General features: G+C 44.2%; 1 protein-coding gene and 1 pseudogene across 2 annotated transcripts; both read right to left on the reverse strand.

Moving 5' to 3' along the window:
• Positions 1-318: 318 nt before the first annotated feature.
• Positions 319-11,183, reverse strand: Gzf1 (GDNF inducible zinc finger protein 1). 2 transcript variants are annotated; one of them, XM_070006649.1, is made up of 6 exons: positions 11,119-11,183; positions 7,711-9,137; positions 5,936-6,030; positions 4,209-4,376; positions 2,931-3,088; positions 319-2,385 (listed from the first exon to the last, which is right to left on the reverse strand). In XM_070006649.1, exons 2-6 carry the CDS (start codon positions 9,114-9,116, stop codon positions 2,146-2,148), a joined length of 2,067 nt encoding a protein of 688 aa, XP_069862750.1. In that variant the 5' UTR covers positions 9,117-9,137; positions 11,119-11,183; the 3' UTR covers positions 319-2,145. The 2 variants fall into 2 exon arrangements, with proteins under 2 accessions (XP_069862750.1, XP_069862748.1); XM_070006647.1 differs by having other exon boundaries at positions 319-2,431.
• A 5,912-nt stretch (positions 11,184-17,095) lies between these two features.
• LOC138817204 (small ribosomal subunit protein eS4, X isoform-like) lies at positions 17,096-20,053 on the reverse strand (annotated as a pseudogene).
• Positions 20,054-21,274: the final 1,221 nt, after the last annotated feature.

A 21,274-nucleotide genomic window follows, 5' to 3' on the forward strand; every position in this document is an offset into this window, starting at 1 on the left:
TCCAACAAAGAATCATCTTTCTTCAGCTCTGTTAATAATAATGTAAACAAACTAAATAAATTACAGTGGCTCACGGCCGTAATCCTAGCTAGGCTGAGATCTGAGGATCATGGTTCAAAGCCAGCACAGACAGGAAACTCCATGAGACTCTTATCTCCAATAAACCACTAGAAAACCAGAAGTGGCACTGTGGCTCAAGTGGTAGAGTGTTCACCTTGAGCTGAAGAGCACAGGGGCAGCACCCAAGCCCAGAGTTCAAGCCCCATGTCCGACAAAATAATAAAATAATAATAATGTAAACAGACAGATTTACTTTGACAAAGCAGACATTTATTAACACATTAAACAATTTTATGTAGAACTTCTAAAGAAACAAGTTCAAGACAAAAATTCTAGTAAATAACAAAATAATTTTGTTTTAATTCTCTCTCATCAAGATGACTTTATTCCATAAAACAGTACATCATTTGCTGGGAAGGTTCACTTTTACCAAGCTTCAAATGGTAGTGTGACCATCACTATTGTTTTGTTCTGTAAACACAAATAGGATTCAATGGCAAGGTCATAATTCAGAGTCCTATGACCTTCAAGAGCAGGTGTGGAAACATCAGTGCCCAAAACACCTGGTAGTGGCTTCTCTAGTCTCTTAAATGTCAAAGTTACCTCAGTTTGTCTCAGTGTAGCCATGTCTTCATCCTGGAATTTAAAGATAAGGTACCTTCCTCTTTAAAAATCAAAGTGTCTCACAGAATATTTAATAAATTAAAAATAGAGGGGAAAAAGTAACTAGCAAAGAATTCTCCCTTTAAGGCGCTTTTCTAAAATTGGTATGTTGAAGGGTTACACATGAATCAGAGCATTTCACAAGTGCACAGCCACACCAAGGCCTTGGAACCAAACGCCAGGAAGAACAAGTAAAATTGAATTTTTTTCATTGTGAATTATTTTGAACAATAATTAAGTCCAGTGTGGTATAGCCAAAGGAGCATTTAAGACAAAGTAACTGGTTCTTTATGATCCACTTATTAAGGCAAAGTCAGAGATGAGTGTGCTGAGGCTTCTGGTCCCTTCTAAAGATTCTTACATGCTCCCAAAGAAGATTGTGGCAATTCCTAGACTTTCAACCATTCAGTGTGGACATGAACAACTCTCGAGTTTCTGGAAATTAGAGAATTCAAGAGATAAAACTAGCAAAAATACTAATAAATCTAAAGTTTACCAGTCACCTCTTTTTGCTACTTCTGAATAAAATGACTACCCAAGTATGCTAATGCCTTGTCATTTCTCAGGTCTTTTGCAAAAGAAAAAGAAAAAGAAAAGAAATACTACAATTTTACTAGACTCTTTGGTAGGACAGCTTTTACCTAATCTGATTTTTAGGAATGAAACTGAACAACCACATTTCAGTTCAGAAGGTGGTTTTATGACAAACTCCCCAGCTACACAGGTGCTGTGAGTGGAGATACTATGCCTCATAAGAGTTCAAGTTGTCATTCCTTTTTTAGTGTCTATAAACGGGGGTAGGGAGGAATGACTGCAATTATCCATTTCTTCGGTCCCACTCAAGGGTCTCCAGAGCAAAGCTGATTTGATTCGACTCACAAGGAAGAAATTGCTGAAAATTGGTAGACCCAGTCTAATTTCAGCTTACTAGAAAAATACCTTAGAGGATCAAAGAAGTAAACACTCATGGAAGTATAAGGCAGGGCGAGACCAGGAAGACCATTAACAGCAATTTCATGAGCTGGGTCAATGCTCTGTACTCTGCAGTTAAGACAAGCAGTGGTTAAATATCAAGAGAATCAAGCATTAGAATGATTGATGCACACAGCCTACAGCAGCACTAAGTGAGCTTACGTTAACTGCCCTGTTTGCTGATAAAAAGTGTAGCTGAGATCATGCAGGTCAGAAATTTTACAGGAAAGCTTTAAAAGTGGTGTGATAAAGCCATGCAAGTGAGTGGAGTTCAGGAACATCTGTAAGTGGTCATCCTTGCCCACCTCTCTGCACACAGTTCTTTTTCTCAGCTAATCTAGAATTACCCAGAATATCTCTATCACACACAATCTTGGTACACAACTGCAAGCTTTCATTCCATGTTGGTCAAAGCGTGAAGTTGTGTGGGCATGGAGTCTGTCTGTGGAGTCAGTTCACTGAGCTCACTGATGGTGGTGGCGAGCAGTGTGTCCTGGGAGTCATCTGCCTTGCAGGCGGTGTCTGCAGAACTGTTTTCATGCACAGGGGGTACACCACCTTGGACCGTGGCCAGGTTGTGAAAATGGCCATTTTCTGCAAAAGACAGCAATTTATCCGAAAGTTTGGGGGATGCATATTCTTCATCAGGCTGCTCCGTCTTGTGCTCTTCATCATTCTTGGGTGAGCCATCTACAATAACAAGGAAAGACTTCCATGGAGTATTCTTATCGTGTATCTACAAATCAAACACAAATACAAGTCACCATAATTGTCTCTGTAACTCTTGCAATTTATCTATATTTAATAACAAGTACAGCTTGTAAAATAGTCTCTCTGGAGCCAGACATGGTGGCACACACCTGTTAGTGTAGCACTCAGGAGGCAGAGGCAGGAAGACTGAGTTTAGGCCAGACTGTGCTACGTTGTAAGACTAAACCCCACCCCCAAAAAAGTCTCTCTCCAACTTAATTTTGGTTCTACTGCAGTGAAAGCCCTTTCTGTTAATTGTCAAACATCTGATTACCACTGCCACTGTTAGAAGGTGTCTAACAGGGACTTTGCTGGCCTGGGACCTTCACTTTATTCAGTGGGTAGAGGGACTATAGAGAATGCCTGGGGAGAAAACAGCTGCTGCCTCCTCTAACGATGACAGGCATTTCTGGCTGCTCAGGGTCATGTATCTAAGGACCAGCAGGGTTTCGAACTTCCTTCTCACACAGGCCTCCATCACTCACTGAGGTATGCCGCCGGAGAGTGGACTTGTCAGTAAACGTCCTTCCACATGCATTGCACATGAATGGCTTTTCTCCTGTGTGGATGCGATGGTGGCGCTGGAGGGCGTTGAGCTGGGTGAACTGCTTCCCACACTGGTCACAACAATAGGGCCGTTCTCCTGAGGCAGGAAGAGAAGAAAACAGGTAGGTGATGTCTTCAGCTCACGGTATTAAGTCAGAGTACAAACTCCTGGAAAGCCTTAGCACTCCCACCTAGGGGAGGCTGTGTTGGGAACGACTCCAAGGCCAACTTGACGGAAGAATCAAGCTATCCCAAGATGCCAAGCGTTTACACCTACACCAACAGCAAGCCAAAATTTTGCAGTTGATATGTTTACCACGATAATGGAGTAAAAATTCCAAGTTACATAGTAATTCAGTGCATGTGTGCATGTATGCTTATAAGTAACATAGAGTTAAGAAATTTGAATCCTTAGAAGTATAGCTGTGGCTCAGAGCTAGAGCACCAGTCTTGTGTAAAAAAGCTATAGAATACCCAGGCCCTGAGTTTAAGCCTCAGTACTGGAAAACAAAAAAATAAAAGAGGAAAAGTAGACAAGAGAGGAAGGAATGAACTAAGGAGGGAGGGAGGGAGGGAGAGAGGGAGGGAGGGGAGGGAGGGAAGGAGGGAAGGATGAAGGAAGAGAAAAATTTGAATTCATATACACATTAAATGTACACATGACAATGTCATCTGTTTGACCGTTTCAAAAAAAACTATACATACCAGCTGGGCTCTAGGGGCTCACACCTATAGTCCAAACTACTCAAGAGACTGAGATATGAGGATCATGGTTCAAAGCCAGGTTTATGAAACCAATTAATCAACAGAAAACCAGAAATGGAGCTGTGGCTCAAAGTTGTAGAGCACTAGCCATGAGCACAAAAGGGACTAGCCAGGCCCTAAGTTCAAGTCCCATGACAGAGAGAGAGAGAAAGAAAGAGAGAAAGAAAAAGGAAGAAGGAAAGAAAGAAAGAAAAGAAAGAAGAAGGAAGGAAGGAAGGAAGGAAGGAAGGAAGGAAGGAAGGAAGGAAGGAAGAAAACTCCACACCCCAAAGGGATGTAGCTGTCGTCCATATGTACACGAGTGCTTCTATTCTGCAGGCTCTCAGAACAATAAACTAGAAACTCAAAGTTTAAAAAAAAAATACCATAGTGGCATACAAAGTTTGGCCATTTTTCTCCACATGCTTCCAAATACTTTTAGGACTGTCTTCCTGAGGACACTGTAGCCATACCTGTATGGACTTTAATGTGCTGATAAAGAGAATTCCGCTGAGCAAAAGTCCTGAAACATACTTCACATTTAAAGGGTTTTGATCCAGTATGGATTCTATTGTGGTGTTTTAAATACTCCTTAGAAGCAAAACTCTTGCCACACGTTTCACACATAAAAGGCCTTTCACCTACAAGAAAAGATGAAATAGAATTAAAAGAAGACAAGCATTAAAAACACTTGGGAAGGAAGTGGTGCTGTAGCTCAAGTGGTATAGCGCTAGCCTTGAGCTGAAGAGCGCAGGGACAGCACTCAGGCCCAGAGTTCAAGCCCCACAACCGACAAAAATAAAAATAAAAAAGAATACAAAACACTTGGGAAGGGCACATCCACATTCGTAACACCCTTGATGGGGAGGATATGATCTTTCTAGTTAAAACTATCATACAATATCTGTTCATGCAAGATGCTTGCTTTTTGCTGAAAGTTGGTGTAAAACGTTCTCTTGGACTACAGTCCAGCCAACTCACATTTGAGAACTTTAGTCATTTCAAACAAGAAAATAATTTCACTTCTCTTTGGAAGACTTGGATTATTTTTAAATTGCTTCTGTAGATCTTTATCTTCCTTCCCTCTTGGAAGGAAGATTAAATGGATTATTATAGATAACTTCAAGAGTAGCGGCTCCAACTCAACTGTAGGACAAGGCAAGGAACAATCTTAAATACTATCCTTTTGAAGTTTAAGTCCTCTGTTCTCACAACCAGAACACATCTACTTAAGAGACATACCTATGATTTAGAAAAAAATTAAAAGTATTGAGTAGTAAAATCATAAATATTTTCATCAAATGACCAATTCTAATGCCGTCCTTTAAAATACTACATTGTCCCTAATTGCAACTTCCATTAAACACATATTCTACTCATTCTGCAGTCTAGATATTCACATCATTAAATAACTCAGCTCTCACTTGCATTTGAACTTGAGGCCATTGAAATAGTTCTTAGAGGAAGAACTGGTTTAGGATAACTACAATTTACAGATTCTGATCATTAGTGCACATGAAAACTTAACTTGGCTTTGTTTTGGCTCAGTTTATTGTGCTGAACCAAAATCAAGCCAACTCAAACAATTTTCCCCATTATAGATAGGATCATGTCACCAAAAATGTGGAAAGAAAGAAGCTAATTCTATCACTATCATTAATATGATAATTTATCATAAATAATTTATTTTCTTCTGGATTTTATGAGAAGATTTTCAATACAATTAGAATTAACTATACTTAGTTGTACATTTTAAAATTCATCATCTACTGAATGTATACATTCAGTCCTTCCTCTGGCTAGGTCATGAGCCAGGAGGTAGATTTTTATCAGTTTACTGAGTCACTTCTTGTGATGTCTCCAATTCTATCTTATTAAAAATAGCAAGAAGATCACTAATAACATATAGATTTTATTTAAGGCAGATTGTTGGAAATGTACTTTCAAGCTAAAAATGGTACAAAGTATTTCCCACAGCTGTACACCTAAAATCCATTTGTCAGATCCAGTTGTACTGTGGGGTAGAAGCCGTGACACTGTGAGCAGCAGGAGTACTTACCATCAGTTCTTACTAGATGGAAAAGCTACAACATGACTTGAACCTTCATCACCTCAGTAGACACCAACTTCTAAATTAGCCAATGACATTTTCCTTCTACGGCTAGGGAAGACACTGAATGACAACAGTGTAGGTATTTACCTGTGTGGCACCTTTTATGATAAATCAGCATATGGTTCTGAGTGAATCTTGCACCACATTCATCACAGACAAAAGGTTTTTCCCCTGTATGAATTCTGAAAGTACAACATTCACATAACTTAGGGTGTATTTCAAAGCTAATTTTGGCAATAAAATTTCCACTCTGTTCTACAAAAAATCATTTACTCCCGATGAGAATAACCAACAGAACAGCTGAAGAGTCTATGATCTCTATCCCCCCAAAAATGAGTTTCTGTGCAAGATAATGTGTAATCATCTATACACCTGAGCCATATTTATGCTGTAGAATAGGCAAAGATAAGAGACTATGCCTTTGCATATTCCTTCTAAATAGTAGGAAACACTAATATTTATAAAGCTTCCTCATTTAGAAAAGTCAGGAACTTGCTGACAAAGTACCACATGATCAAATATTTTACATCATTCCACAATATGACTTAACCAGTATGGAAAAGACGTCTATTTTCAAAATCTCAAAATGCTGAAAGAACTTGGTTTCTGAGGAGTAGCATTTTAATCACAACCAGCGTGATGAGGCCATCAGCCAAGCTTGACTAAACAAGTTAGTCAGATGTGTGCCTGTGTGTGTGCTGAGGGTGGGGCTTGAACTCAAGGCCCTGCTTTCTTGTTTAGCTTATTCACTTGAGGCTAGCTTTCTACCATTTGAGCCTCCGTTTCACTTCTGATTTTTTTTTTTTGGATGATTAATTGGAAATAGTCTCTAGGATTTGTCTGCCTGAGTTGGCTTTGAACCAGAATCCTTAGATCTCAGCCTCCCAAGTAATTAGGATTTTAGGTGTAAGCCAGCAGCACATGGCTTTGATTGGATTGGTTGATTGATTGATTGGTTTTTGCCAGCACAAAAGTTTGAACTCGGAGCCTCATGCTTGCTCAGCTTTCTGACCTAACTAGTGATCACCTCCAGTCTAGCTCTTTGCTTATTATTTTGGAGATGGAGTTTCATGAACTTTTCTGTCCAGACTGGCTTCACATTTCAATTTTCCTGATCTCAGCCTCCTGAGTAGTTTAGGATTACAGGCATGAGTCATTTGCACCCAGCTTCCGGAACAAGTATCTTAAACTTCCCCAGACTAAAAGATGATGATGAAAACACCATGCTACCTCCTTGAAGGCTAGCCTAAATTTAAAGGCAGACCTAGAAGAATAGAAAAACTTAGGTGCTTGCCTGGAATTCCCACGTCTATAAGAGAACTATGGAGCAATTTAAAGTAAAAGAACAGAAAACATGATCTGTTCTGACTTCAGAACTACACCAGGGACCTCCTGAAACCCATGAATGTCATCAAAGTGAACTATGGACCGGTGGGTACCAGTGGCCAGAGGAGCAGGTTGCCAATGAAGAGGAAAGGAGCTAGAAGGGTAGGTAGCCCCAACTCTTCCCCAAAGATGGAGAGCCTCTCTCGAAGCTACTGTGTTGCCTGCCACCTATGCGAGCTCACAGTGCGATTTCTGGGCAACTCTGCCTCTCCGGAGGCCTGGATGTGTCAGCCAGGGGGGCAACGGCCTCCGTGGCCACAGACACTTCTGGGAAGCTGGGGGAGCCATCTCTTTAAACCCCGACCTCCAAAGCTACCTAAAAACCAGCCTCCCGGGCCCCAGAGGAAACCGGTTCAGAAACGAACCGTCTGGAGACAGCACTGGTCCCGACCTCAAAGTCCAGAACGGTTTTGAGTCTCTGGGCACAGACACCAGCCACCACCTCCCCCTCGCCCCCCTGCCCTGGAGCCGGGTACCTCATGTGGGTCTTGAGCGCCGACGGCTGCGAGAACTTGGCGCCGCACTCGGTGCAGCCGTAGGGCCGGTCGCCGGTGTGCGTGCGCTCGTGCAGCCGCAGCGCCGTCTTGGAGCTCAGCCCCTTGCCGCACTGGCCGCAGCGGTGCCGCTCGCCGCCGCCCTCGTGCACCTGCACCACGTGCCGCTTCACGTCCTTCTTGCGCTTGAACTTCTTCCCGCACAGGTCGCAGGGGAAGTGGCGCTCGCTGCTGTGCACGTGGCGCTGGTGGCTCTTGAGGTTGCAGCGGTTGGCGAAGGTCTGGCCGCAGGTTTCGCAGCGGTAGGCCACTTCGGTGGCCACGCCGTGATGGTGCTTGATGTGCTTCAGGAAGCTCTTCTCGTACAGGAACGCCTTCTGGCAGCTGGTGCACTGGAAGTTGCTCTTCTTCTTCTCCTCCTCCTCCTCCTCCCCCCCCTCCCCGTCCTCCCCTTCTCTCTCCCCATCTCGTTCCTCTTCCTCTTCCCCTTCCCCTGAGGCTTTGGGCAGCGCTTCCTCCACCTCCTCGCCAGCACTGCAACCCTCGTTTTGTACCACAGGCCCCATCTCCACGCCCACAGGGTCTGCGCTTTGGTCCTGGGGACACCTGTAGTCCTCCACTTCCTCTTCGGCACTTTTCTGCTGCTCTCTGAGGCGTCTTGTGTATTTCTTCTTAGGGATTTCCACAAATACCTTCCTTCCAGCCAGCCTTCCACTAGCCCTTCTGATTTTGGGGTAGGGGGGCTTAGCCACCTCCTTCTTCTTCTCAAGTTTCTCCTTGGCCTTCCTGGGTGGCATATCTGGGGGTTGGCCGTTGCTGACTTTCTCCACTGGGTAATCTGTGGGATCTATAAGGCCAGTGGAGTGAGCATAGTCCCTGGCTGTGACAGCGTTTGTCCTAGAGCCCAGGGCAACAGTGACCTGGGGGCCACTATTCACCTCTGCCTCCTGAGATTCTGAGAAATTCTGCAATTCTAAGAGAACTGACTCTAGCATCTGCTTCTTTAACTGAAAACATGTTTCTGATAGATCCAAACACTTCAGCTTTTCAGCCATTTCCAGCATCCGCTGCACCCGATCCTCTTCTACTTGTACCTTGGCGGTGTAGACAAACTCCAGAAATGAAGCAAAGTCAACAACTTGCACTTCATTTAAGTAGACATTAGTCCTGGTACCAACTACAGTCTTCTCATTAAGGAACATCTCTTTAAAAAACTTGCTGGTGGCTGCCAATACTGCTTTGTGGGCCATGAAGTCTTCCCGGACGCCCTGATACTCAACACTGACTGTGACGTCACACAGGTGGCCCAGAAGGCGCAGCTCATGCATTTCATGCAGAAGGTTATAAGGCGAGGACTTTGATTCCAGCAGAACTGCACCACTTTCCATCTTTCTTCTTCCCCCGAACAGCTTTAAAAAACAAAAACAAGAGTTGTTTCACGCATTCACAGCCACAGGAGTAACAGGGCTAGAAACTGTTAAACTTATTTCAGCTCTTCAAGGGATTAACAACCTAGATTTTCTCATTGAAAGGTTCAAATCACATTCCACTTCTTAGCAGGTTTCTGAAAGTTCCTGAATATTCATATGACATTTGCATCCAAATTGGCAAGATTTTCCCCAGCGATAAATACAAATGACTAGTGAAATACATTAAAGCAGTCATTTGCTTATCCAGGTCACTGACTCAAACACTTATGGCAACATTACTATCTCATTCTTTGATCAGGAAACCAGATAATGAAAATGAAACACATATATGCCACTGTCTGGGAATAAAACTTAATCACTTCTGTCACTAAAATAAACAGATAAAACTTTGTCCCTTCAAGGAGGAAACCTTCCCATATCCATCATAATTCTAAACACATTATAATTCAAATTACAGTTATTCTACTGAAATAATGCATGGTGGTCCCATAGCTTTTACAAGTTCAAACTCTCTGGACCTTGACTTCCACCTCTGTCCAAGGCTCACAGGTTACTGTGAGGATTCAATGAGTGCAGCACCTCAATAAGTACAACTGTGCCTGAAACTTGCAGGCTTCCTACACACAGGAAGAGCTACTATTCTGATCCCCTCTTCACAGATGAGGAAATACAAGCAGTTTGTAAGGACTGAAGCTTGAGCCTGGTGAGACTCTTTGGGCTCAGTATACCTCTGCTTGGCATATGCCCAGAGCTACTTTTACAGCAGGCAGTCTCCAAGCATTGTAAGACCTCCTCTCCTGGGCCCCACCCCCACTTCGTTCCTGTGCTTTTCCTGAGAACCAGTTTTCCCCCTCAAGATTCATCCTGACTTTCAGTTCCCAGAATCTGCCTTCCTCTAGCAAGTCTAGCTTTGGTTCCTCCACCATCCCAAACACTGCTACCCATCACCCAGATTTTAGACATGACTTTGGATTCAACATCTCTGAAAACTTAACCCCACCCATCTCTGATCCCACAACCACTAGCCCCCAAACATGGCCTCTTTGGCATGCAGATGGAGAACCAGCACCTAGGGGGCCAGAGCAATGTCGCCTGAAGGAGACTCACTCCCTAGTAAGCAGAACACTGAGGAAGCCCAAATCAAAGGACACCGTGGGGGCGGGGGCGGGGAGCCAACAGCCTCTCAGTGATCCCACAGCAGCCTGGCAACAAAAGGCTACAGATGGCTCCCTCAGCCTTAAGCCCTAAATCGCCAGTCCCGACTTCCCCAGTTCTCTGCCATCAATCCTGGGAGAGGGCGTTAAGTCCTTACAGGTGGCCTGGCAGCGACTTCTCAATTCACAAAGTGGGTTTTCAGCACGGTTTCCTAGTTTGCCTCTTGCCTGGAGAGCAGGTAACAGGTCACAGCAGAGGTTACCCGAGGCCTGGTGCCGGCAGTGTGTGTCCCATTGCAGTTCATTCGCATTCTGGCTGCCTCTCGGGGCGCCAAGCATCGGCACTAAGGTCAGCGGGCAGCCCTCAGAGTCCCGGGGTGCACGGGCCAGGCCCCTCCCCCAGAAGACCCGGTTCTCCGCAACTCCCGCCCTCCGCAGAGAAAGCCTGGTCCTCCTGCTGGGCTTAAAGCCTGGGTCGCCGCGCTGACCACGCTACGCCCGCCCCGAGTCAGCCGCCACCCCGCAGCCCCCGGCGCCCCGACTCCCCCGCAGCACCCTGAAGGACCGAAGGGAGGAAGAACAAATCACTGCAACCAGGGTCAAACCTCCTCCCTAACGCAGGCATCCGGGACCGCATGATCCGGCCTGGACTTCAGCCCGGGCGGTCCCCAGCCTTGCTTCTACTGCATCCACCCCCCCCCCCCACCCCCCAATTCGCCGTTCCTCCGGACAGCCGACCACACCGGCCAGTCCGGAGGCGGCGGTGAAGAAAGAAGCCAGCAGGGTCCAGCCCACAGCACGCTCACCTCGCTGCCGGTACCCCCGCCACCTTCGCCACCATCCGCTGGACCAGGCCCACAGGAACAGCCGGCCTGGGGGGGGGGGGGGGGGGCGGGGAGAAGTCCAGCGCGAGCGCCGCTTATTGGCCCCCGCGGGCACAGCCCCGCCCCCTGTGGGCCCCACCTCCTCCAGGGTGAAGGAGGGGGCTGCGCGCGCACGTCCAGCTGCAAAAGCTGTCCAGACAAGTTACGTGATCTGACGTAAGCTAGGCGGGGCGTCTGACTGGAGCGCCTGACACGTCACCTGCGGAGAGCCGAAGCTTGAGCCTGCGCTGAAGGCAGCCACGGCGCCAGCAGAGCGGGGCGGGGCTAAGAGGGGGCGTGGCACATAACCGCAGTGACTCTGGACGCGGCCTGGCGTGGATCCCGTGGCCGGGGCACTGCGACCTGGCGCTGCTCTGCTGCGGCGCCTCCTCGGCGGAGGCCCTGGCGCCCCGGGACCTGAACCTTACTCCACAATCAGCCTTGCACACAACTTCCCGCTTCTCTAGCCTCTCGTGGGCCCGAAACCCTCTGCCTGCACTAGCCCTTACTTGGGTGCGCCTTTCCCAAAAGTGATCTGCCTCATTTACTTCCTTCATTTACTAGTTATCTGTACATCTCCCGTGGGGAGTGAACTCACAAGCCCTTTGTATCCCACTCCTTTTGTCTTCTTGTTGAAGGACTAGGGCTTGAACTCAGAATGCTGGGGCCTTCTGCCACTTGAGCCACTTCTCCAGCCCTTTTTTGCTTTAATTTTCGAAAAGCGTCTGGGGAAAGGGGGAGGGTGTTAGGGGAGATGGGAAGGGACATCCTAGACCACAAGCCTCCTACCTGTTGTGCCTCCTGAATTGGTGGGGTTACATCCACACACCACCATGACCGTTTATTGAGATGAGGTCTGCCTGGCTGGCCCTAAACCGTGACCCTGCTGATCTCTGTCTCTCAAGCAGGTGGGGTTGCAAACATGAGCAGTCACTCCTGGCCCCTTTGCTCAATTTAAAATTGGATTATGTTCTGTCTTATTATTGAGTTGTAGTTCTCATTTTAGATTAAAAGTCCTCTGTTAGGTAAATGATTTATAGGTGCAGTCATTTCTCAATATTTATGGGGGATTGGTTTCCAGGCCCCTGATGGATGACAAAAAAAAAAAAAAATCTTCAAATGCCTCAAATAAGCTCACATCTTTGGGCTCTTTATCTCCTGCCTGCTCTGTTTTTATGCCTTGAAGCCTTACTGGCAGTTTGCACCATTCTCCATTTGTTGAGTCCCAAGTATTTTTTCTAGACTCAAGAAAGAGTTCTGTTTGCTTCCTACAATCCAGGAGCAATCCAAGGCCTTTCTGTAAGCGTATCCCCTTCCTGGCACTATCTCCAAACTAATCTTAGTTGGGATAATGAAAAAGAAAACAAGAACAACATGTTTCTGCCTTACAGTGAGTGAGGCCCCATGCTTGTAATGTTACTGGTGTCACTCATTTCTCAAAACTCTAAAAGGGAGCAGTATCTGTCTTTTATAGATGAGAAAACAGAAGCATACAGAGGTTTAATAGAGAGGATTCTCACAAAGAGAATCCTAGAAAGCACAGAACCTAGATTTGAACTCCCAGACCACTGATTCTGCCCAGAACACAACATCTCTCCAATTTGACAAAGGAGCTGTTTCTTAGCAGATAGAGTAATATATATGGAATGAAATATGAATTCTGATTAAGAAGCATGTCTTTGGTTTCATACATCCAAAAGTGATTGTGGAGAAGTGTGTTTGAAGAATAAATGGGGTGGGGCTAGATGTAATGGAGGCTTTTGCAAAAGCTGGACAGATCTGGCCAGTACTTGCCTGATTATACCATTTGATCTTGACTTTCATCTGGCATTGGCCATATGCTCCTTACCACAGACCATTTGAACATCCCATTCTGTTCCCCTCTGTTCTGTAATTAATACCTGCATACAGCCTCAGTCTTCATTCAATTATCTACTCTCTAGGAAAGTCAACTCCAGCACTTTGACCTGGATTGAGCCCATATAAATGCATGATGAAATGAATGAATACATGACCATTCTTCTTTATTCTCCACAGGGTCCCCAGGGCTGTTGGGCTGCTTCCCTATATGAAACAAGTTTCCTGAAAACTAGACAATGGCCACGCAACTTCAGCCTGCTGTCATTTGCACCTTTCTGCCCAAGTTGATCTATCTTATTAACAGCCATACCTCTCATTGCTTCCATATTTGATGATATGGGATATGGAAAACCTAAAGGTCAATTTAGAAACAACTACAAGGTTGCAAATGGGCATTTCCTCCTCAACCTGGACACATCAAGTCCAGACACACTAAACAAGTAAAATTCCTATCAAATTTGTTTCATTTCCCTAATGCTAAAGAACATATTGGGGCGGTGGGGTTGAGGGGTCAGTAGTAGAGTGCTTGCCTTGCATACGTGACACTTTGGGTTCAATTCCAGCACCATATGTCAAGTCAATAAGAATGTTTTTCAGTTGTTGGTTTTTTATTAATAAAAAAGAAACATCCAGGAACCTGTGGCTCACAACTGTAATCCAACACCAGGAGGCTGAGATCTGAGGATTGTGGTTCAAAGACAATTAGCCACTAAGAAGCCAGAAGTAGAGCTGTAGCTCAAATGACAGAACCCTAGCCTAGAGCAAAAAAAAAAGTTTAGGGACAGTGCCTGAGCCCTGAGACCAGTACAAAAAAATTACCCCCCCCCCCCACCCCTCATCCAAAGACAAAAATGCAACTTTCCACAGGCCTCCACAGATCATCAATTAGAGATTGGAATATTTGGAAAATGCTACATCTAGAACTAAGTTCACTACCCCTTAAGGTGAACTTACTTCTTAACCTATACAATCTCCAAATTCGAAGCAATGTACTGTCTCAGGGGACCACATTGTTGCCAACCCCTGCATGTGATGACTAACATACTCTACTAGTGGCAAAGCTGAGTCAGCAGGAGTTGATTTTGACACAGATCTTTCACTGGTATCTTACATCTTGTTTTCAAAAAGATTTTGGTTTGATATGCCAGACCGTTTTGAAAGAAGGTGAACTATGGCTGACACCAGCTTCTTCCCTGGTCTTACCTGTCCTACATCTGCTCACATGGTTCCTCTCCTGCCTGCCAAGAACTCTAAATGGAGGCAGCATGTTTTCAGCCTTCTGGTGACAGGTGCATGTCCTCCATGTGGCAAGAGCACTAAGCAGTAAAGATTGAAGGATCTAGAAAAGGTCATTTGCCTCTTACATATTTTAAAACTGCAGATACTATCCTTAGAAACCTTCTCAAGATACCTTATGATGGTTCTTGCCTAATTTAAAATTATGGAAAAATATGTATAAGGGCATTTACCAATTTAACTTACTGTTGTATTGGTTTTGTTTTTTAAGGATAGGTCTCATGATGTAATCAATCATGGCCTCCCTCTAAGTCTCTTCCTCCAAATGCTGGGATTACAGGAGTCTAACACCATACCCAGAAAGATTAACAATTTTTGACCATGTATAGCAAGTATAGCACTAAAAACATTCACAGCTGGGTGCCGGTGGCTCATGCCTGTAATTCAAGCTATTCAGGAGGCTGAGATCTGAGAACTGCAGTTCAATGCCAGCCCGGGCAGGAAAGTCCCTGAGATTCTCATCTCCAATAAACCACTCAGAAAACTGGAAGTGGTACTGTGGCTCAAGTGGTAAAGTGCTAGCCTTGAGCTGAAGGCCCAGAGTTCAAGCCCCATGTAAAAAAACACATTAAACTCAAGCAGTAGAGCGCTTGCCTTGAGCTGAAGAGTGCAGGGACAGGACCCAAGCCCAGAGTTCAAGCCCCACAACCAACCAAAAACAGAAACAACAAAAAACACGTTAAAAAAAAACACAAAAATACTCACAATGTTGTACAGCTATCCTGCATACCAATTCTAAAACTTGTTTATTTTAGAATCTACAACAGAAACTGTATGCATTAAACAACCATTCTCTATTCTGCACTCCAGTGCCTGATGCTTTTGCTTTCTATATCTGTTAATTCATTGATTTTAGGCACCATCAATAAAACAATAACACATGTCCTCTTGTGTCTGACTTATACCATTTATTTTCAAGGTTTATCTATGCTATAGCATGTATCAGAACGTTATTCCCTTTAAAGTTTCATTATTCTGTCACAGGTATGCCCCTCATTTTCTTTAGTCATCTTGAGGCAGAAATAGATAAGGGAAAATGAATCAGAGATTAGCACTGTATTAAAAACTTGATTAAAGTATTCAGGCAGTCTCTAAGCCTCATACTCCCTTGATAAGCTACATTTAGTCAAAGGAATTAAATGGGGTAGGGTGTCCAAATAAATATTATGTCCTGGGTCTGAGAAAAAGTATCTTAAAGATATTTGTTCAGAAGGAAAAACACTTCTAAAACTGACTCCTCTAAGCGTAAAAAGTATTAGCAATGACGAATTCATATCTCAAGAATGGACACCTGTTAGGTGGATTTTCCATATTGTGTATTTGTTAAGGAAGGCAGGTTAAAGTAAAAGGACAGCCCACCCCCAACCCCTCTGTTTCCCTCCCCATTAGTCTGATAACAGCTTAAAAAACCACACCATCAACACCAAGTTTCAATGTTCCTTTTACAACAAAAGGCACTGACTTTTTATATAACCAAATGTGGTGTTTTAGTGACTTTTTGATAATGTACAGTTTTTTGTGAATTTAAATTTCTTTCTTTCTATATTTTTAGGACCAATCTCATTTTTAATAAGGTTTAAAAAAGGAAAAAAAAAGCCTAGAGAAAAAAACAACCTGTTTTTGCCATGTGATGTTCCACAAGTGCAGCTGTAGGAAAGTGCTTGTCAGTTGAATAAAAACCACATTTGATAGAGGAAAAACAAAAAGAATGGACACCTGACTTTAAAGGAACATCTGATACAACTCATGCTTAATTTTTTTTCCAATAAAACAGGATGTTCAAATGTCTATGCCATTAATGACCAAAGTTAATAAGCAGACAAACCTTGAGATTGATAAAAGTTACCGCAAAAATGATTAAATGTACCAGGTGTGAGATCAAAGGGGATCTGTGGTAAAGTGCTAGCTTTGAGCTGAAGAGCTCAGGGACAGTGCCCAGGCCCAGAGTTCAAGCCCCACTACCAAACAACAAAATAAAGAATAGCAGCTGCATCTTCTACATTCCACCAGCAATGGACAGGTTGGCAGTTTTTCCACATCTCACCATTGTACTACAACATGGTAAAGCACAGGATTCATACACATAGACAATTTTTAAATAGTTTTTATTGAGATTAAGTGATTACATAAATTTCACAGTATTGTTGGACAGTGATTCTTAAAATCACACATTCCAACCTTCACAAGGAAAACTGTCATTATCATGGTCTATGAATTCTGTGAGCTTTGACAATACAACTATTACTTCCACATTGGGTGATATGTGCATTTCTTCCCTCTTGCTTAGTGTCAGCTGTTCCCTCTTTCCCTCCCTCTCATTCCCTCAGTCCCATCACTGCATGAGTTGCTTCGTTCATTTTCATCAATGTTCAGTGCAGCTGATCGACCCCTCTGCTGTACATTTTCCCGTTTCCCTCTGGTTCTGTGCCCTCCTAGCTTCCCTCAGATGTTGCACAATATTTTATTTATCAAAATAGAATTACTTTTCCTTTTGAGATAGGCTTCAGCCTTCCAAATAAACCTAAGTAAAATGTATGCAAGAAAAACCTGTATTATAATTGGTGGGGAAATAAAGAAACATATTAACAAATGACACTGTTTTGGGAAGAATTTAGATTCTATTAAAAGGTACAAATGCAAAACTACTCTCATTTCTGAGCATTACTTTGGGGTAATTTAATATGGCCACAAAGACTTCTTTTATTTCTGTTAGATTATCTTTAGTCAAATCACTTAATTTATATTTTCCAATATGTTACCTAGAGTCATTTCACTCACTACCCTGTTTAGCTGTCAGCCCCTTGTCTCTGTCGTCAGCAATGGTAAGGTGTATTCCTTTTCCTTGGGGAAGAGAAATCCAAGGTTTGTTGCCATTGCCAATAACAAAAATGTAGGAAAGCCGGGTGGCAAAGCTTTTGTCATTGGCATCTTTCACATAACCCACATCAAGGATGTCTCTCTATGTTAGTGATCATACCAATTTTCCCCAAGTTAGCACCTCCAGTCATACACAGGTTATCAGGGTCAAACTTGATGAAATAAGTTATCTTGCCAGTCTCCAAATCAATCTGAACTGTGTCCTTTTCCTTAATAAGAGAATCAGAGTTGCGAATGATGTGGACATCATGGGTCAATAGATGAGGGACTCCTTTCACACCCACAAAGACCTTTCTCACTTTGCACAGCTTGTACTTGGCCTCCTCAGGTGTAATTTGATGAACAGCAAAGTGACCTTTGGTGTCATACATCAACGTGAAATTCTCTCCTATCTTGTGGATGCTGATGACATCCATAAAACCCACAGGGTAGGTTATATCAGTTCTAATTTTGCCATCAATCTTAATGAAGCGCTGCAGGCAAAGCTTTTTTACTTCATCTGCTGTCAGCGCATGCTTAAGTCTGTTCCTTAGGAAAACAATGAGAGGCAGACATTCTTTCAGCCTGTGAGGCCTGGTGGACAGACAAGAAGCAAACACACCAGACAACTTGTCCAACATCCAATGCTTTGGGGTTGATGCTTGCTTTGGATGTTTCCTGGGACCACCAGCTATAGCTGTATAGGAATAGAAAAAGACACAGTCCTTTAAACCAGAATCAGTAATATAGAACTTTGTAAAAAACAAAAAACAAATGGAGGCTGAGATCTGAGGATTGCAGTTCAAAGCCAGGCCCAGCAGGAAAGTCCATGAGACTTTTATCTCTAATTAACCACCAGAAAACTGGAAGTGGCACTGTAGCTCAAGTGGTAGAGTGCTAGCCTTGAGATGAAGAGCTCAGGGATAGCGCCCAGGCCCAGAGTTCAACAAAAACAAAATAAAATAAAAACCTTGTCACAATGTAGTCTTATAATAAGTATCAAGGATCACATCTGAGCTTCCAAAGAGCATAAGAAGTATTACAAATGTCCTAAGTGTGGGTCCCTGGTGGCTATTCAGGATGCTAAAACATGAAGGACAGAAATTTGAAGCCAGTCTGGCTAGAGAGGTTTGTAAGATTCCATCTCCTATTAAAGCAAATACAGGCTGGAGGCATGGGTCAAGTGGTAGAGTGCCAGCCATAAGAAAGAAAGTTTGAGTGAGACCACGAGGCCCAAGTTTAAACTTCAGTACTGCAACAAACAAAAGGAAGGAAGGAAGGGAGGGAGAGAGGAAAGGAAGGAGAGAGGGAAATAAAAACAAGATACTTGAAAAAGGTTAGGCTGAGAATTATGCTCATCTTAGTTCGTTTAGTGTAGAATGGACTTCTTTACTTTTTTGTGCATGTATACCAGTAGTGGGACTTGAACTCAGGACCTAGGTGCTGTTCCTTAGCTTTTTCACTCAAAGATAGCACTCCACCACATAAGCCACGGATCCACCAATGGTTTTTTGTTGGTTAATTGGAGATTAAGAATCTCAGGGACTTTTCTGTCAGGGCTAGGCTTCAAACTGTGATCCTCAGAGCTCAGCTTCCTGAGTAACTAGGATTATAGGCATGAGCCACTGGCATCTTAATGCTTGACCTAAAGAAGAAATAGCATATGACTGTCATAAATTTTACATTGTATTACCTTTATAAGTACTAGAGAATTAAAAATACTAGCAGTTGGGGCTGGGAAGGTGGTTCAGTGGTAGAGCGCTTGCCTTGCATGCATGAGGCCCTGGGTTCGATTCCTCAGCACCACATAAGCAGAAGAAAAAAAAAGCCGGAAGTGGCGCAGTGGCTCAAGTGGTAGAGTGCTAGCCTTGAGCTGAAGAGCTGAGTGACAGCGCCCAGGCCCAGAGTTCAGGCCCCACGACCGGACCAAAAAAAAATACTAGCAGTTTCCAAGGTGGCAAATATATTGTTTTCAAGGAGCCTCAGTAAATCAATAAGAAAAAATTACAAATAAAAATAGTATTCATCTTAGAGCAGGAATGGAAATCTTTACTGAACACAGAACACTATAAAAACAATAGTCAGGCACTGGTAGTGCCAGCCCAGGCAAGAAAGCCCATGAAACTCCAATTTAATCTAAAATGAACTACCTAAATGGCAGAAGTGGAGCTCTGGTTCAAGTGGTAGCCTTGAGCTCAAAAGCACAGGGCCAGCATCCAGGTCCTGAGTTCAAGCACCAGGATCAGCACAAAAAAAAAGCAAACAAAAGTGACAAAACAGCATCCATAGAACTGACCAAAACGTTAAACAATGCCTGATGCTGCAAAGCATTCAGAAGAAAAGCAATCTCAGAGGCAGGTAGAAATAAACCCAATATATTATATATACTATATATGTGCATACATAAACATATGTATACCAAATACTTATATGTGCATATGTGTGTGTAAAAAATTATATAAGCATACTCACTGCAATGCACTTTTCTTAGTGAAACTTTGAGAAAGAAATCTACACACTCACAGAGGGTCTATCCATACACAGTGATTTTTTTCATGTTTCAATATTTTATTTTCGTATATGCATATAAAGTATTGACATGATATTCAGTCTTACTCACCCTTTCTCGCTGGCCCACCCACTGTCCCTGGTACCTGCTCTCCCCAACAGAGCCTGTTCGGGTTTTGTTTGTTTTTTGGTCGGTCGTGGGGCTTGAACTCTGGCCCCTGGGCGCTGTCCCTGAGCTTTTTCGCTCAAGGCTAGCGTGCTACCCTTTGAGCCACAGTTCCACTTCTGTGTTTTTTGTTTTTTCCTTTGAATAGTTTACTGGCGAGTCTCGTGGACTTTGCTTTCCCGGGCTGGCTTCGAACCGCGATCCTCAGAGGTCTCAGCCAGCGCACAGCTCCAGCAAGCTGTTTAAAGAGTAATTCTTAAAAGCGGAACAGCATTTAATAGCTTGCGGAAATGCTCACCATACTATAGCTATCCCACGTGAGTTCCGATCTGATTTAAACAACAACTAACGCTAGAGAAACAGGCTGAAAGCACCGTACTGAACTCTTATTGAGGACACATTTGGAAGCTCGCACAGCCCCGAAGCCCGACGCTCACAGGGCCCTGCCCACCCAACACCGGGCACAAGCAACCCTTGGTTGATTTAAAGCTCGGCTCAACCAGCGCCATCCGAGGCTCCGCCCAAACCCTCAACATCCAATGGGCCAGGCCACTTCCCTTACGGGCTCTCGCGAGACCACAGGTAACGCCACAGTCTCCGCCCATTGGTTGTCGTGCAGCTCCGCTCGCTGTTTAGATCTCCTTGGAAACCGAAGGCGGAGCTGGGCCTTGGGAATCACGTGGTGCTTGCGCCGCGTTTTCCTAAAAAAACCCACAGAGTGTTTCAATTGGTGCTGGGTGGTCGCCGCGTGATGACGTTACTATGACGTAGCCACTCCTTGGCGGCGCGGGTGGCGCGGCCGCCGGAGCTGTGCTCAGGCTGTTTGAAGCTGCTTTGGGAGTGTGAGTCGCGGTCGCGGGCGGCCCGGGCGAGGGGAAGAACAGGAGGGAAGCGGAATTCTGCCGAGGAGAGTAGATCTTCCGAGCTGCTTACCGTGCGCCCCGGCGAGGGAGAGAGCGCCGGCGGTGGGCAGTGTCTCCGGTAGAGGAACACCGGAGTGGCCTTTTGGGACACTTCCCCTCGTGTGTGATTCTGATGCTCCAAAACACCGCAAGCTAGGCCTCATTCCAGCGGGTCCAGTTAAGACTATTTAGAGCAATGGTGGGACAAAGGGTGAACCAATGCAGCTGTGATACTCACTAGCCACTAATGTTGAAAATGAATTTTGTGGGCGGGGACGGGAGGGAAAAAACTGGGAAAGAGCGAGGGAACTGGGGACATTGTTCAAAAAGAAATGTACATTTTATTGGACTTACGTAATCGTAACCCCTCTGTATATCACCGTTGCAATAACAATAAATACATGCAAAAAAAAAAAAAAGAATAGGGCGACCTAAGGATCAGGTCAAGAGCTTGAGTTTGTCACATATCTTTAGCTACCTTAAGTGGGCAGATTACCACAGTTTTAAGATA

This window comes from Dipodomys merriami, unplaced genomic scaffold, assembly GCF_024711535.1.
Source record: "Dipodomys merriami isolate MVZ:Mamm:240054 unplaced genomic scaffold, mDipMer1.0.p SCAF_7, whole genome shotgun sequence".
In the NCBI taxonomy this organism is placed as follows: domain Eukaryota; kingdom Metazoa; phylum Chordata; class Mammalia; order Rodentia; family Heteromyidae; genus Dipodomys; species Dipodomys merriami.